This window comes from Maniola hyperantus, chromosome 7 (assembly GCF_902806685.2).
Source record: "Maniola hyperantus chromosome 7, iAphHyp1.2, whole genome shotgun sequence".
Lineage (NCBI taxonomy): Eukaryota > Metazoa > Arthropoda > Insecta > Lepidoptera > Nymphalidae > Maniola > Maniola hyperantus.
Genome location: NC_048542.1, coordinates 2,895,584 through 2,912,396, shown reverse-complemented (window position 1 = coordinate 2,912,396; position 16,813 = coordinate 2,895,584). Strand labels below are relative to the sequence as shown.

Genomic DNA, 16,813 nt, shown 5'->3' with positions numbered 1-16,813 from the left:
AGGTTATCTTTTAATTTTAATCCTATATCAAATTTAATTTGCGGGACAGCAATAAGGCTTTTGTAGTTATGCTGGTATAGAGGAAGAGTAATACTTCGATGGGTGGGAGCTCCCAAACTTTCATATTTTCTAAGACTTTTTACAAGACATGGAGAGTCTTTATGGGTCCAGTAATTGCAGGTATCAACCTGATATGCAAGTTGTCGTACTTTTGAAAATAACGGATGGGAACTTAGCTGTAATGTACGAAAAAAGTATTTATCACAGAGGAATTGTCTTCTCATATATAGGGGCGGATCACAACATTCCACCTGAAGACAATTTGTCGGAGCCGATTTCATCGCACCTGTAACTAACCTCAAAGCCTTCGACTGGATCATATCCAGCTTTTTAGCTGCAGTTGTATTACCAGGGTGTAATAAGAATGTTCCATAGTCTAAAACACTTCTTATTAAAGCATTATATAACAATCTCATTGTAAAAGGGTGTGCACCCCACCATACTCCTGTAAGGCACCTTAGAATATTCAAATTTCGCTCACACCTTAATGAAACATATTCAAAATGAGGAACTCCAGTAAGTTTAGAATCTAATATTACGCCTAAAAATTTTGTCTTATCTTTAACTGCTAACGGAATACCATTGTAATTAATATGAAGAGATGGGAGATTTCGCTTTCGAGAAAATACTACAACAGAGCTTTTAGATGGTGACAAATCTAGCCCATTATTATATAACCAACACTTTAAAGCATTTAACGCTAAAGTTAACAATTCACTAATATTATCCAAAGATGGCCCTGCAACATATAAAAGCAAATCATCTGCATATTGAAGCACATTTGCATATCTGCTAACAGAAATGTCCAAATCGTAAGTATAAATGTTATATAATATAGGGCTCAAAACAGAGCCTTGTGGCAAACCCTTCCACACAGTTCTATATATAATTTCATTTTCAGACGAATCTAACGAATACTTTATATATCTTTCGTACAACATATTTACAATAAAATTAATTAATAAATTAGGAATATTCAGGGCTAGCAATTTATTTTTTAAAATCGAGATATTTACATTATCATAGGCGGCATTTATGTCTAGGAAGGCAGCAACCAAAGACTCATTTTTAGAAAAACTTAGTCTTATGTCTGTGGTAAGAACGCTCAAGCTGTCAAGGGTACATTTACCTTTCCTAAAACCAAACTGGTTTCTTGATAATAATGTATTATGTTCTAAAAACCATTCCAGCCTGATTTTAATGAGGTGTTCAGCAGTTTTAGCCACGGGCGGTTCACGGCCATACAAATTCCGTTCCCTTACAAATGCGAATAGCAAAATAGAAGTTGACAGATTCGGCCACAGAACGATACAATAACACACGTTCACTGCCTGCTACCTGCCTGACGCCATTTTGTTATCAGTTGTTGTTCTAGTGGTGCTGTGTGTGTTCCCGATTGTAATAGTAGGTACGCGAAAAGACGCTATATTACATAAGTTTCCAGTGTGCTGTGTGAGAAAAGACTCAAAAAGTGGCTTAAGTATATAAATTATGATGTTTTGCGAAGTAAAAGTACAATAGATCTTAAAAATAAGTCTCAAGTGTGTCGCACTTTGAAAACCGTTTTGTGACACAAAAATCTCGTCTTGCAGTAACAGCATTTCCTACTTTGTTCCTGCAATCTGAGATCCTCAGTGGTACTCCATCCATTCCACTGCATGATTCTGAAGAAATTTGTACTAGTAAGTTTTCATGGCTTTGTGTATTGTATATTGTTGATATCATTCCTCTAATCACAGTCCAGTTGCTTTGTCCAATGTATCACAACCTTCTTTAGCATATATTTTACAATCAAACCGAAGAAAATGTATTTCTTTATGCCTGAATCATCTTACCACTGCGTAGCACTAATTTTGGCCTTTAATTTTAAAATGATTAATATTTAATTTACTTTCAGGATCAGAGAAGATTGACCTTGATCATAATTATTATGCTTCCAAAAATATATATAATGACCACAACTATTGTACACAGCTGCAAACATCACAATCAGCAAGTGAAAATGAGCTTTTAGGTGAGAAAATATAATTTATTATTATTTGAAACAATATTCATTATAATATTACTAATAGGTCGTTAGGTCTAGTAATATATACATCAAAATTTCTTTTATGTTTTGATTTTAATAAAATGTTGATAATTTACCTTAACCAAACTGTTATTTTTCAGAACCCTTGCCATCTACTTCTAAAAGAAGATTAGTAGAATACTCAGAAGATATATACATATATATACATGCATATAACAAATTTAAAAAAAGATTTAAAAGAAAATAAATAAATGTCTTGAAATAAAATGTGTTTTTTATTTTTAGAATCGATTAATATAGGTTATTTAAGTAAAAAACCCTTTAGGTAATAAAACAAGTTCAAAATACAAGAAGCTAAAGCTGCAGGAAAAAATCCTCTAAAATCCAAAACTAGAATTCAGAGCCGCGTAAAGGAGGCAATTTAAAAAAATATCTTGCTAAGCTATTGGCTCAAATAATCTGATCTTATTGGTTAGTAGAGAAATAGCAAAATAGAGTTTGACAGATGATCGACCGGTCGGGCTGCATTTCAAGGGTGTCAAAATTTGTTTGCCCGTGAGCCATCTGATACGTAGTATCCCTATTAATCTGTGGTTTTAGCTAATACCGCCGATAATGCTATTGGCCTATACGATGTTGGATCTGAACTCGATTTATTCGGCTTCTGTAATAAGATCAAAGTTTGGGACCTCCAGGATTCAGGAACGATACCCGCCATCATAACGTTGTTGATCAAAGAAAGGTAGTACCTGAGGATATTGTCGTCAAGATTCGATAAGAAGGAATAAGGAATCCCGTCTTCCCCTGGTGCTGAATCCTTAGTCGATGACAGTACGCCTTTCAATTCGTTAAGTGTAAATGGCGAATTCAAATCTACATTATTATAATTATCATTAGATACTATTAGGGGCGTTAAGGCCATGGGACATTCAGGTACATAAGGAGGACCCAAACGATCCATGATTTGCTCTGCTAGAGCTGGAGATATTTTATTCTGTTGTGAATCTTTAAATGCAGATCTAAACCTTCTTATATTTTGCCAAACAATTGAAGGTGAAACAGTAGGATTCAAGGATTTACAAAACCTGTGCCATCCTTCATATTTCTTTACCCTAAGTAGCTCCTTAGTGGTATTGGCAATTTTTAAGTAATTATCAAAATTTTCATCCGTCATATTTTGACAAAATTGTTTTTCTGCTGCTTTCCTTTCTTTAACAGCATTAGTGCACTCTACATCCCACCATGGTGGAGATGGAATAAATTCCATGCACTCACCCCTTTTTACTGGAAAAGTTTCATCTGCAGCTTCAATTAAAGCTGCAGATAAAGCTTGTGAGGATTCTAATATATTCAAATGACTAATTTCAGGTAAATTATTGATTTTCTTTTCAACAGCTGCACTATACAAACTCCATTTTGCATCTGTCAGTTTATGTTTTAAACGTGGCTGTCTTACATGTTTTAGAGGTTTTTCAAAAGGGAAAGTAATAATTAGAGGGTAGTGATCACTACCACCAGTAGATTCAGCGGTTGACCAGGTGAGAGATGAAGCTAGATCAGGAGTGCAAATGGACAAATCTGGAGCACTAGGTGTCCGTGCCAACCGTGTTGGAGACCCAGTATTAAGAATGCACAAGTTATGGGAGCTTATTAAATCTAACAACTTTTCTCCATAGAAGGTTGATGTGGAACATCCCCATAATTCGTGATGAGAGTTAAAATCCCCTAAACATAAAAATGGTTTCGGTAAAAAATTAAAAATTTCATTTATTTCATTAAATATTTCATTATTAGGACGAGAGAAATATATAGATACATAACATATACTATTTACAATAACTGCAATAACAGATAAGTTATCGCTATGTACAGGTAGAGTGATAGGTGTAAATGTCAGAGTATTTCTGATGAGTATGGCCACTCCGCCATACCCATCAGGTCTGTCTTCTCGGAGACAAACATACCCCGGCATTTTGAACAAAAATTCCCCTCTTAACCATGTCTCTTGGAGACAGATTAGAAAGGGATCATGTTTATTAATAAGATATATTAAGTCTTGTTTTCTACTGTTGAGGCTCAGGCAATTCCACTGAATCACTCTGGCTCTGTGATCCATTATTATTAGAGATTTGATATAAGGCTTCAATTACTGTGGCAACGTGGGACGGTGTAACTATATTTGATTGTGATAATAATTGAATTAATATTTTAATAATGTCTGCCATGTTCATGTTATTTTCAGAACTATTATTATTAAAATTAAACTTTTGTTTAGGTAAAACAGGATCTCTTATTATTTCTGAGTGGGCAGAGCGGTCATAGCCTTTGCTATGCTTTGAGGGTGATCTTGGCTTTATAAAGACTGTTTTTTTATACAAATTCGGCACTGAATTTGAACTAGATGGAAGTTTAGATTTTTGGGGACCATGTATATCCTGTGATGAAGAGGATGGCACAGGCGTTGAAACCAAAGCTTCGGCATATGACATGTTTGAAACTGGTGGATGTATTTTAATTGCTTCCATATACAAAATACAACTTTTGCTCATGGTTTCTTTTATTGCTCTCTGTCTGTTATGCTCTAAGCATTTTTTATTTATGGCTTGATGGGAACCTTTGCATAGGCAACACCGGTAATACTCTTCCTCTACCTGACAAGTGTCGCCAGAATGCCCTTGGCTACATTTATAACACTTTGGCACTGACCGGCACTGATTTTTGACGTGTCCAAAACGGCAACACTGGTAGCATTGCACAGTGGGGTAAATATATAACTCTACAGGTAAAGCAGTGTAGCACATATATACCCGGGTAGGCAGTATTTGCCCATCAAAAGTAACTATTACCGTCCCCGTGTTAATGAATTGGTTTACATCATTCACTACAATTTTTCTTTTCATCCTCCTGATTTTAATGATTGGTCCGCAACCAAGTGGAACACTCATATTGAGTAAGACTTCCTCTTCAGACCAATCATTAGGGACACCTTTTACCACACCCATGCGAGTAACATTAAATGTGGGTATAAACGCCCTGTATTTTGCGGGTTCAAGTATTGGGTTTGTTAAAAAATTGTTGGCATCCAAGTAGGTAGAAAACGCCATACTAATGCGATTTCTACCTACACGTTTTACGCTTCCGTTCACAACACCACTAAATTTGTTGTTTTTTAAAAATCTACCAAAAGTTATTGGGTGTAGAGTTGTTGAGCTATCAGTTTTTTCAATTTCTTTTTGTACATGTATTACATATGGGGCATTGTCGGATTGTTGATAATAAGCACGACCAATTGGCACACGCTTTGGCAATGAAGATTGATTACTATTATCGGTGGGATTTGTGGATTCAGTTTGTGGATTTGGGTAAGGGGTATTCTGAACTTTATTATTGTCAGGTTCACACTTGCATTCACACCTGTACCTTTCTCTTCCATCTCGACCTTTTGTTTTCCTTTTTCTTTTGTTACAGGTCATACAAATGCGTGAAAATATTTTTCTTTTTAACGGTTGGTCGGCATTGGACACAACGGAAACGTCAGTGTCCATTGACGACTCAACTGCCGCAATTAATACGTCCATTTTAGATGTAATATTCAACGATCCTAGGGGATCAGACCCCCCGGGATCGGGAGGCCTAGTTTCCATAAGTTTGAAATGAAAACTATACTAAATTTAAAAACTTACCTATATATACAGCTAACTACTATGAAAATGTCACTAAAACTACAATATTAACACTATAAAACAACACCAATCCTTTTCCAAATTGAAATTACAAATTAATAAAATCAAAGCACGAAAAATTCACGTCCGCCAAGTACGAAGTTTCCCGCCCTTTTTCTTATATACTCTTTGGAATGAATGAAATTAAGCAACCACAGAGTACATTGCAACTCTGCAGCAATCACGAACGAATAAGAAAAAAAATGCTAGTGCTGTTACCATGCTGTTATGTTGGTAGTTGATTCAACTACCAATTGTTAAAAGAAAATACGTAAGGATATTCTTCGTCAGTTTTTATTTAGTTGACATGTTGATGTGAACAGCAAACAAAAGAGAATGACATTTATTATTGAGCTTATAAATAAACCTAATACCTACGAAGAAGTATTTATTCTAACACTCCTCCTTATATTCATAAGCTCGTCACTTACTCATTCTAATTTACTATCACACATTTGCACTCTATACTCATGCATCATCTAATCCCATTCCTCTTACACACCATTCAAATTTACCTCTCATCAATCCTTTCGTTAACACATCTGCAACCATACGTGAGGTTTCTTTATATATCAGAGAAATCTCACCATTTTCTATTGCTTCTCGAATAAACTGATATCGTACATCTATATGCTTAGTACGTTGATGATGTACAGGGTTTTGTGCGATAGCCATAGCTGACTGACTATCAGTGTATAGAGTTATCGCTTCACAAGGTTTCCGTGTTAGTTCAGCCATGAACCGTCGAAGAAATACAGCCTCTTTAGCAGCCTCCGACAATGACACATACTCTGCCTCTGCAGTAGATAATGCTATTGTTTTCTGCTTCTGACTATTCCAGCATATAGCTCCTCCTTGGCACAGAAAAACTGATCCCGAGTATGACCTGCGATCTCGGTCTCCGGCGTGGTCGGCATCTGCGTATCCCACAATCCATTCTCTCTGTACTGCTTCTCTAGAGTACTTAAGTTTTAACGATTTGGTTCCTTTTAGATATCGGAGAACTCTTTTCAATGCTATCCAATGGCAATCATCATAACACTCGTTAAACTGACTCAGACTATTCACTGTATGTGCTATGTCTGGCCTCGTGCACACGGCAACATACAAAAGTGAGCCAATTAATGCTTGATAAGGTACATTAGGTGATACATGATCGGGTCCAGGTTTCTCTAACCTCTGCCCTTGAACCGAAGGTGTGGTCACTGGTTTAGCAGCTTCCATTCCATATGCATGTAATAACTTGCCTATGTAATCTTCTTGGTCAAGACTTATCCCATCTTTCTCCTGTGTTATGTTAATTCCAAGCATAAGTTTAGCGCTTCCCAAATCTTTCATTTCGAAATTCAACGTTAGCTCTTCTTTAACCTTCTTCATTTCTTGCTCTTCATTCCAAAAAATAAGTATGTCATCTACATACACTGCAAGTATGATAATTTTTTGCTTGTCACCTCTGTAATAAACACATGATTCATTTTTGGATCTATGAAAGCCAAGTTTTTCTAACGTCTCATTGAGTCTTTTGTTCCATGCTCTAGGAGCTTGCTTTAAACCATATAATGCCCTGTTCAGACGACAGATGTAATCTCCTTGCTCTTCAAAGCCTTTAGGTTGGTTCATATATACTTCCTCTTCAAGATGTCCATTTAAGAACGCCGTTTTCACATCCATTTGATCTATATGAAGTCCTAGTTTAGCTGTCAAAGCTATTAGTAACCTTAACGAACTGTGCCTGACCACGGGCGCAAAAGTTTCGAAGTAATCAATGCCTCTTCTCTGACTGAAGCCTCTTGCAACTAAGCGAGCTTTATATCTTTTTCCTCCCGCCTCTTCTTTAATTCTAAATAACCATTTAGAATCTACTATGTTGCATTTTCTCTCAGGTGGCTTCACCAAAGTCCACGTGTTATTCTTTTTTAAAGCCTTCAACTCCTCCTGAATTGCAGCTCTCCACATGTGACTGTCTTCTCTAGACAAGGCTTCTTCTATAGTCAGTGGCTCATCTCTAGCTACTGCTACTGTATGATATAGAATACAATCTTTGAACACTGTAGGTGTACGTTCTCTTAAAGGATATCTCCTACCTTCATCAACGTTCTCCATTTCTGTTTCTGGATTACTCTCTATAACCCCAGATCCAGGTTCTTCTCTCGTCTCTATATCATTCTCCATCTGAATAACTTCTTCTGAACTAATTGGTATTTCTGGTATTGTGGGTATATCTTGCACATCCGGTTCTTCTATATTCCCTAGAGGTATTATTACTTCCTCAACTACTCTCTCCTCATTTTTAGATGTGTCGATATCTTTAGAGTTTTCGAAGAATACAACATCTCTAGATTTGTATACCTTATGAGTTTTCGGGTCTAATAAACGATAACCCTTTGTTGTTTCGAAGTAACCTACAAAAACTAGCTCCAAACTTTTCGGATCAAGCTTTTTCCTCTTTTCATCTGGAATGTGCATGTATGCTTTGCTCCCAAAAATACGCAGAAAACTCAAATTTATTTTCCTTCCAGTCCAGGCTTCTTCTGGAGTCTTTCCTTTAACCGCCAGTGTAGGTGATCTGTTTTTCAGAAAAACAGACGTTTGAACAGCTTCCGCCCAATACACTTTTGGTAAGTTTGCTTCAGCAAGCATACTTCTTGCTCGTTCCACAATCGTTCGATTGGCTCCCTCGCTCACTCCATTTTGAGCTGGTGTATAGTCCACAGTTAGCTGATGAACAATACCATTTTGTTTTAAAAACTCACTAACTCTTTTATTGACATACTCGGTCCCGTTGTCGGTTCTAATAATTTTAAGCTTTCTGCCAGTTTGTGATTCAGCTAAAATCTTAAACTCAACCAAGACAGAAAAAACTTCACTTTTTTCTCTTAAAAAATAAACGAAGGTTTTTCTTGTTTTATCATCAATAAAAGTAATAAAATATCGTTTGCCTGAGAATGACGGAGTTTCTATAGGTCCACAAACATCACTATGTACTAACTCAAGAATTTCAGTAGCTCGCTTCGCCTTCTTCTTTGGAAAAGGTAGCTTAGTCTGCTTACCTTTCAGACACGAAACGCATTGTACTTCTTCGGCATCCTTAAAGTTAATACCTTCAGCCATTTCGTCTCTCAATATCTTCATATAGTTGAAACTTAGATGACCGAGTCTCCGATGCCATAATCTAAAACTATTATCAGCAATTGTGTTCAAAGCTGAAACATACGAGTTATATGTACAAGGTTTTGATCTAAATTTATAGATCCCTCTCTCTTCCTCGCACATCTTTTTCCCAGAACCTTTTATCTCACAATCATTCTCTGCATACATCTCACAACCTCTCTTTGAAAATACTACTACAATACCTCGATTAACTAACGTACTTACACTCAATAAGTTCACAGTTAAATCGGGTACATACAAAGCTTCACTCACCGTAAACTCTAACTCTCTAGTCGAACATACATCACCACGACCTTCTCCATTTATTCTACTCCCGTTCGCGCATGTAACTTGTACAGGCTTCTCTAGCTCTACATAGTTTCTAAACCAATCCTTGCGACAAGTCATGTGAGATGACGCGCCCGAATCAAGGATCCACTCTCCTTTGCATGAACTCTCTGTAGTAGATAATGCAGTGAAATTGACTTGATGACCATTATTGTTCGTCTTCTTCTTCGATGGGTTAGATGGACAATTTATTGCTTTGTGGTGTCCTTTACAAATGAAACATTTCAGTATTTTCTGTTGTTGTTTGTTTCTGTTTTTCGAAAAATTGGTTTTCGTAGAAACTAAGGCACTCGTAGACGGCTCCTCATTGTCGCCTTGCTCCTTCTTCTCCAATTGTAGAAGCTTCATTTTTACGTAATCAGTAGTTAGTACTATATTACTGTTTTCCATTGCCATTCGTAGAGGTGCGTATTTTTCTCCTAAACCTTGTAACATGAGCGCTGCTAACAACTCGTCGTCCAGCTCTTTTCCTATATCATTCAGTTTTTGAGCGATACTCATGATCTCAGTTACATATTTTTGTGAAGATTCGTACATACTGAGTTTCTGACTAACCAGTTTGCCCAGTAAATAGCACCGATTATTTACGCCTCGATCTTCGAAAGTTGAGCACAAGGCATCCCAGCACTCCTTTGCCGTTTTTGATTGACGAACGTGAATTAAACAGTGTGGTTTTAGCGTTAAGCAGATTTTTGCTCTAGCCTTCTGATCCTTTTTAATACCTTGTACATCGGTAGCACTTGGTGTTGTCGCTGTGTATTCCCAAAGGTCTTCATGAATTAGATGTAGTTCCATTTGGAACTTCCATGTTCCATAATTCGTACTACCGTCCAATTTTTCCATACTTGGAAGACCTGACATATGGGAACTTTGCGATCTCTCAACATCTCTCGTTTCCATCACGATTTCCTTAGATACTGTATGCTATGCTATGACCCATAACCTGTTGGTAGTTGATTCAACTACCAATTGTTAAAAGAAAATACGTAAGGATATTCTTCGTCAGTTTTTATTTAGTTGACATGTTGATGTGAACAGCAAACAAAAGAGAATGACATTTATTATTGAGCTTATAAATAAACCTAATACCTACGAAGAAGTATTTATTCTAACATGTTACAAGTTACCTACCTTCAAACGATTTTATCGTTTTTATATAATTCGATTTAGGATTCATTCTTAAATGTTTAAGATGTTTCATATAAATTTCAATTTTTTATATTTAAACATTGAAATTAATAAAGTCTTGATTTTGGGAACAGTTGTTTGTTAAAAGAGGTCACCTTGCTTGAGTTTGATATTATAAAATCAACCATTTTTAGGTTGGTCATCTGAGCGACTTTCAAGTTCAACAACCACCTTGGTCGTGAGCGCATCCCTCGCTACTAAAAGCAAATACAGACAACAGTGCGACAAGGCTCTCTTGGCACTTGAATGACATTGACAGGGGGGCGCTGTTGGAGAACATTTTCTTCCTCACAAAAACTTAAAGATGTTAGCACATTACTTATTGCCAATTTTTTGAAATACTGAAAGATTTTGTACAATGTTTCGAAATGTAGTGTAGGTTATAACTCTACTCGTAGTAGCTTTAGCACTGACAAATTGGTTCAACCACACTACCGTGTAGACTGTTTTCCAATTTGGTTGATGCAACCAAGGTGACCTCTGGGCTCTGGTGGTGGTTGGTTCCAATGGTGTAAACCGCCTTTTAAACAAACAAGAAAACAAGTATTTGTACTTAACGTTTATTTAACCAATATACAGAAAATATTCCGTTTACGCTTTATACACATACTTCAATATTATACTTATTACTTATATAATAATTATTTCTTAGCCTACCTAGGTAGCTGTAACTCGCGATTTTCAGCGCATTTTGCATTATTGTCGATCAACAAACATGAATACCTATTAAAAAATATTATTGTTCTATTTATTCCCTTTTACATCCCTATTATGAGAAATAAATAAGCTCTTATTAAATTTTCAATGACGTTATATCATATTATTATATATTATTATTGTTTGTTCTTGCTACAAAAAAATTACATCATTGCTTAGTAAAGTCCCTCTACAGTACACGGCCAAAAGTGATGGACATCGATCTTTAGGAGATAGCATATTTGTAGAGCACTGTCTCGGTCGTTGAGACCGACAAAACGTCATGTGGGTATGAGTGACAGAGACAACGCTCAACAAACCTGAAATGTCATTCTAAATGCCGATGTTCATCAATTTCGGCCGCGTACTGTACAAATTTTTGCGCCCAATTTACAGACACAACCACTTTGCTTTTATAGTTAACTACAAGGTTGAATTAGTAATACATTTCAACATAAAATATTATACTTTATGTGGTAGCAAATAAGTACAATAATGCTTTGGCAAATTGAAAGATTTCGGATCCACCAAGTTTTGACTCTCCGTATACGCGATCAACAAAAGTTATTGGTACTTCGCCTATTGTGTAGTCTAGTTGCCTCGCTCTGAAAAATAAAAATTTACATCAGAGTAAAACTAAATAATTGTTGATTAAAAAAAAATAAGATTTGACTTTCTTGTATATCCATGCGTCATGGGTCTAATCCTGCACTTCAGTGAAAATTTATAATTTTGCTTTTTGATATGACAAATTTATTATTAATTGTAATTTTAACTTAATTCAATTTCAATTTTTTTGTAAGTATATTTATGCTAGTTAGTAATTTAATTAGTGTAATTGGGCTTTATGCCCATTCTAATTAAATAATAATAATAATAATAGCCTGCAGGAGCTGCTGAATGTCACTACTGACTTCAGCAATTCCATCAGGATGGAGCTTGGGCTGGACAAGTGTGCGGTCATGCATGTGGAAAGGGGACAGGTAACTCATTCGGCTGAGATGAGTCTCGAGCCGTCCACCATCAGAACCCTCTCTGAAGCTGAGTCATACCGGTATCTGGGCATGTCACAGTCGCTAGGGGTAAAAGAGACGGACGTGAAACAGTCTGTTTGCGAGGCCTTTTTTGGCCGTCTGACAAAAATCTGTAAAAGTTATTTGTCAGGCGCCAATAAAATCCGAGCTTATAACGGCTGGGTCATGCCCGTTCTCATGTACACCTTTGGCGTGCTCAGATGGACTCAGACCGAACTTGACGCCCTGGACAGAAAAGTCCGCACAACTATGACTCTTTATCGCATGCACCACCCAAAATCGTCTGTGATGAGGTTGTATATCCCCCGGAAGTGTGGTGGTCGAGGCGTATTGAGCGTCAAGACCATGCATAACCGGGAGATAGCCAACCTCAGAACCTACTTTGAGACGATGAGGGGGTCCCCCATGCATAGAGAGGTCATAGAATGTGATAAAGGACTCACCCCACTATCCTTAGCCCAAACCGAGTGGCAGAAACCGGTGGTACTTAGCACCTCTGACCGGGAGGCCGTATGGAGGGAGAAGGAGCTGCACGGACGCTTTTTTAAAGCTCTTAATGAGCCACACGTAGATAAAAAAGCGTCCGTGCAGTGGTTGCGCTTTGGTGACCTCTTCGGGGAAACCGAGGGTTTTGTCTGTGCGATACAAGATCAGGTGGTCAAGACGCGGAACTACCGAAAGTACATTCTGAAGGATGGCACTCACGACATCTGTCGAGCTTGTCGCCATCCCGGCGAGTCACTCAGACATGTGCTTTCGGGATGCTCAGCGCTTGCCAACACTGAGTATCTGCACAGACACAACCAAGCAGCCAAAATCCTTCACCAAGAGCTTGCTCTGAAGTACGGTCTCCTGGATGAGAGGCTGCCGTATTACAAGTACATACCGGTGCCGGTACTCGAGCGCGACGGAGTCCGGCTCTATTGGGACCGGTCCATCATCACGGACAGGACTATTCTAGCGAATAAGCCTGACATCGTGGTGGTGGACCGGGCACAGTCGAGGGTGTTTTTGGTGGACATCACCATTCCGTATGACGAGAACCTCGTGAGAGCTGAGACGGAGAAAAAGCGCAAGTATCTCGATCTGGCTCACGAGGTTTCCGACATGTGGCATGTGGAGTCCACTGAAATCATCCCAATCGTCATATCTGCGAATGGGTTGATCCCAGTCAGCCTCGCTCAACATCTGAGGCGACTGGGGTTCCGTGGCAGTTCGCTCGCAGCCAGGATGCAAAAAGCGGTCTTGCTGGACTCGGCTAGGATAGTCCGCCGATTTCTTCACCTGTCGCCCTGACCCCCGGCCGTTTGGTCTCCCCTGCCGGGGTGTAACCCTCCGCCCGGTACAAATATGTATGTATGTAATGTTTATGTAGGTTTATTTATTTTTATGTATGTAAGTATATTATAAACTTTTTTGGCTTTTATATGTATCTATTTTGTACACGGGCGTGAGAGCAAATGATATATAATAATAATAATAAATAATCCATAACTAACTGTCCTGCCATGGCTTTGCTTGTGTGGAAATGGAAATATATGAAAATCCTTTGTTAGTGAGGATCTATGTTGTAATAGTAACCAACAATCCAAATTTCAGGTATCTCAACCCAAAGCGATTTGAGCTGTACTTTGATGTCAGTAAGTTTCTCCTTTTATAAATATATAGATTCTGGAGATCAGATGATCGCTTTATGAAAATTTGTAGCCAATAAATATAAACTGGGAATGAGAATGTATTGCTTAATGCCTTAAATACAAAGTAATAATGTGTGTAATAAATACCTAATAATCATTTCCATTTGAAAAACATATCCCTTCGATACACAGCTGTCTATTAATTTTTGCAGTATATCCTTTTTGTACAATCTAAAAAAAGATAAAAGTAATATATTTATATATGTATATTGAATGACCATAATATAGTCTGTACAAAATGACTTCACACAAGCCATTATAACTGTATCTGTACTGGGTCATCTGTAATGTCAAAAATATGGGTTCACCTTTAAAAGGAGGGCTAAAATCGTACTTTTGACATGAAATTACAAGTCCCGCAAATTGCTAATAAGCGTGGCCGCCATTTTAGTGACGTCAGCACTAGACTGAAGTTTCGTGCTGATGGTATATTTTTATTTCGGCTGACGTCAACATGACGTCATTTCGATGTTAATGAGACATGGTTCCAGCAAAATAGCAATTTGCGGGACTTATACCTACTGATCAAATTAATTTGTGAAAAAAATTATTGTCTGTTGACTAAAAAAATAACACTGATTCAGATTAAACTTCATGTTAACATTATTCATAATAATTAATTTATCAAAATAAGTTCAGATAACTGAGTTGGTTAATAGAACCAGATGACCAGAACAGAATAGGACCAACATACCTAAAGGATCCAGTCAAGTCAGAAGTGTTGGGTCTTAACAGAAGTTGTGTTATGAAGTTGGCACCCCTGGATATCAGCTTCCTCTTGAAATCCCATCCATAAACACCACCACCATCTTTGTAACGAGTGCCTGACACTAAGTCAAAATCATGCTTTTTCTGGAGCTCTATGAAGCTTGGAATGAATTTGGGCTGTAAAAGAACAAGGTTTATAGTAGTAGCAGTACATTGTAATGCAGTAGAACTTTTTAACTTTTCTCTTCAAGAACTTTTTGCCATGAAACTTCACTAAATTTTTTGTCATTCATCATCATCATCATCAACCGATAGACATCCACTGCTGGACTCTTGTAGGGACTTCCACACACCACAGTCTTGCGCTGCCTGAATCCAGCGGCTCCATGAGACTCGTCTGATGTCGTCCGTCCACCTAGTAGGGGGTCTTCCAAGTCTTCTTATGAGGCCCATAGTTTTTGTCATTAAGGTTGAAATTTTTTAAAGCGTGATATCATGACAGGTTTATGGAAACCACGCCACAGTATGACACTGGTACATGCCGTAGATAGAGTAATAAAGGTAATGCAGGAACGTTTGCTTTCTCATTCGCACTAAAAAGAGTACAGATAAAGTTACTAATGTGATAAACAGAGACGCAGCTAACATATTTTTTGTCTCTTATCGTGTAACTGGTTTTTTTCAAGAATACATACAAGAAGTTGCAAAACAAACTTCGAGAGAGAGAATTTGTGGCGTAATTGTATTTCTCATGAGTTATTTACTTGTTTTCACATAAAAAACGTTTAATACAAATATTGTTGATCGGTTAATACAAATATTAACTACTAAACAAGGGTAATAATTGTCGTGTTATTCATCGTTACGTCGTGCTATCGCTATCTCATATGCGGTTACACAGTACTTACATCTACCTATAATTCTATCTATGGTACATACACATTTTTAATTTCTTAAGTTATAGTTTTAAGTTATACACAGATAAGCAAATGCTGAAGTTCTTCACTTTAAATTCTTAGCTTGGACCCAGCCAGTTAGACAAAAGTAATTGATCACCATATTATTTATGCATAAAACAGGGCAACAGATATAAGTGGTCAAACATAAATAAAACAACAAAAGTTTGGGAGCCACTGGTCTATCATGTTCACTGTATAAGTTTTACAAAGTTTTATATTGTAGACTAGCTGATATGTGATGTGTGATTTAGTTATGGTACAGTTCAAAGAAACATATGAGCTATGTGGTAGTTATTTCGAAATTACAGGTAGACAATTCTATTTTGTTTATTAGTATAGATATAAAAAAGTATAATAATAATAATGTTATTTATTTCAGGCAAATTGTACCCATATTATTACAGAGTTCAAATATAAAATAAAATAAAATTTTAGATTCTAAGGTAAAAAATCAATATTTGTTTGGTGTACTATCATACTCTGGTGTGTTTAGTGGCGGTATTCGTGAATCGCTCTTTATATCTTCTAAACACCAAACCAGAAGGCCAAAACTTTCCATCTAAGAAGGATCCCAGTATAGTATAGTATATATATAGTAAACTTCTACACTTCGTATACATACTTAGAAATGACTTACGTGGTGGCTTAAATCAGCGTCCATAATTATGATGAAATTCCCCGTAGCATGTTTTATACCGTGCACGTACGCAGTACCTAAACCTAGTTTCTTCTCCCTAGGTCGCAAAACAATTTTACTCGATCCATACAACTTTTGCAGCTGCTTTGCTACTTCCAAAGTACCGTCGGGACTTCCATCGTCGATTACAATCACTTCATAGTCGTAGCCACTGAAGAAAACCAGGAAAATTGTAAAAATATTTCGGTGTTTTTATGGTGTATACTTTTTTTGGTTTTAAGAAAAGTTTCCCTTACCTACGGTCCAGATATTTCACTATAAGCCATATTATGATAGGCAAATTCTCCCTTTCGTTGTAAGTGGGTAATAATATTGAATATTTATCACTTTTTGTAATTTCGGAATCTGCCATGGAAGCCATGCTGTCAAACCAAATATGAATTGTCAATCACGGACCAATAACATATGTTGTCAATTATTTGACGTAACAATGTTATGACATGCCTTTGAATGAACTACTGAAAATACCATTCACTCTATTTTTATGTGGACGGTGCCTAAAATAACGTTTCTTTCAACGGTACT

The 16,813-nt window shown here is 37.1% G+C and overlaps 1 protein-coding gene and 2 long non-coding RNA genes across 3 annotated transcripts; 2 read left to right on the top strand and 1 right to left on the bottom strand.

The window, feature by feature from the left end:
* The first annotated feature begins 1,474 nt into the window (after positions 1–1,474).
* LOC138402553 (uncharacterized) lies at positions 1,475–2,341 on the top strand. The gene is made up of 3 exons (XR_011236921.1): positions 1,475–1,742; positions 1,958–2,074; positions 2,230–2,341. It is a non-coding gene; the product is annotated as an uncharacterized lncRNA (long non-coding RNA).
* A 369-nt stretch (positions 2,342–2,710) lies between these two features.
* LOC138402546 (uncharacterized) lies at positions 2,711–3,850 on the top strand. Its single transcript, XR_011236916.1, has 2 exons — positions 2,711–3,457; positions 3,555–3,850. It is a non-coding gene; the product is annotated as an uncharacterized lncRNA (long non-coding RNA).
* A 7,797-nt stretch (positions 3,851–11,647) lies between these two features.
* Positions 11,648–16,687, bottom strand: Dpm1 (Dolichyl-phosphate mannosyltransferase subunit 1). The gene is made up of 5 exons (XM_034970278.2): positions 16,525–16,687; positions 16,229–16,439; positions 14,619–14,809; positions 14,012–14,095; positions 11,648–11,798 (listed from the first exon to the last, which is right to left on the bottom strand). The coding sequence occupies exons 1-5, from the start codon at positions 16,647–16,649 to the stop codon at positions 11,663–11,665; spliced, it is 747 nt and encodes a 248-aa protein (XP_034826169.1). The 5' UTR covers positions 16,650–16,687; the 3' UTR covers positions 11,648–11,662.
* Between the last annotated feature and the right edge of the window lie 126 nt (positions 16,688–16,813).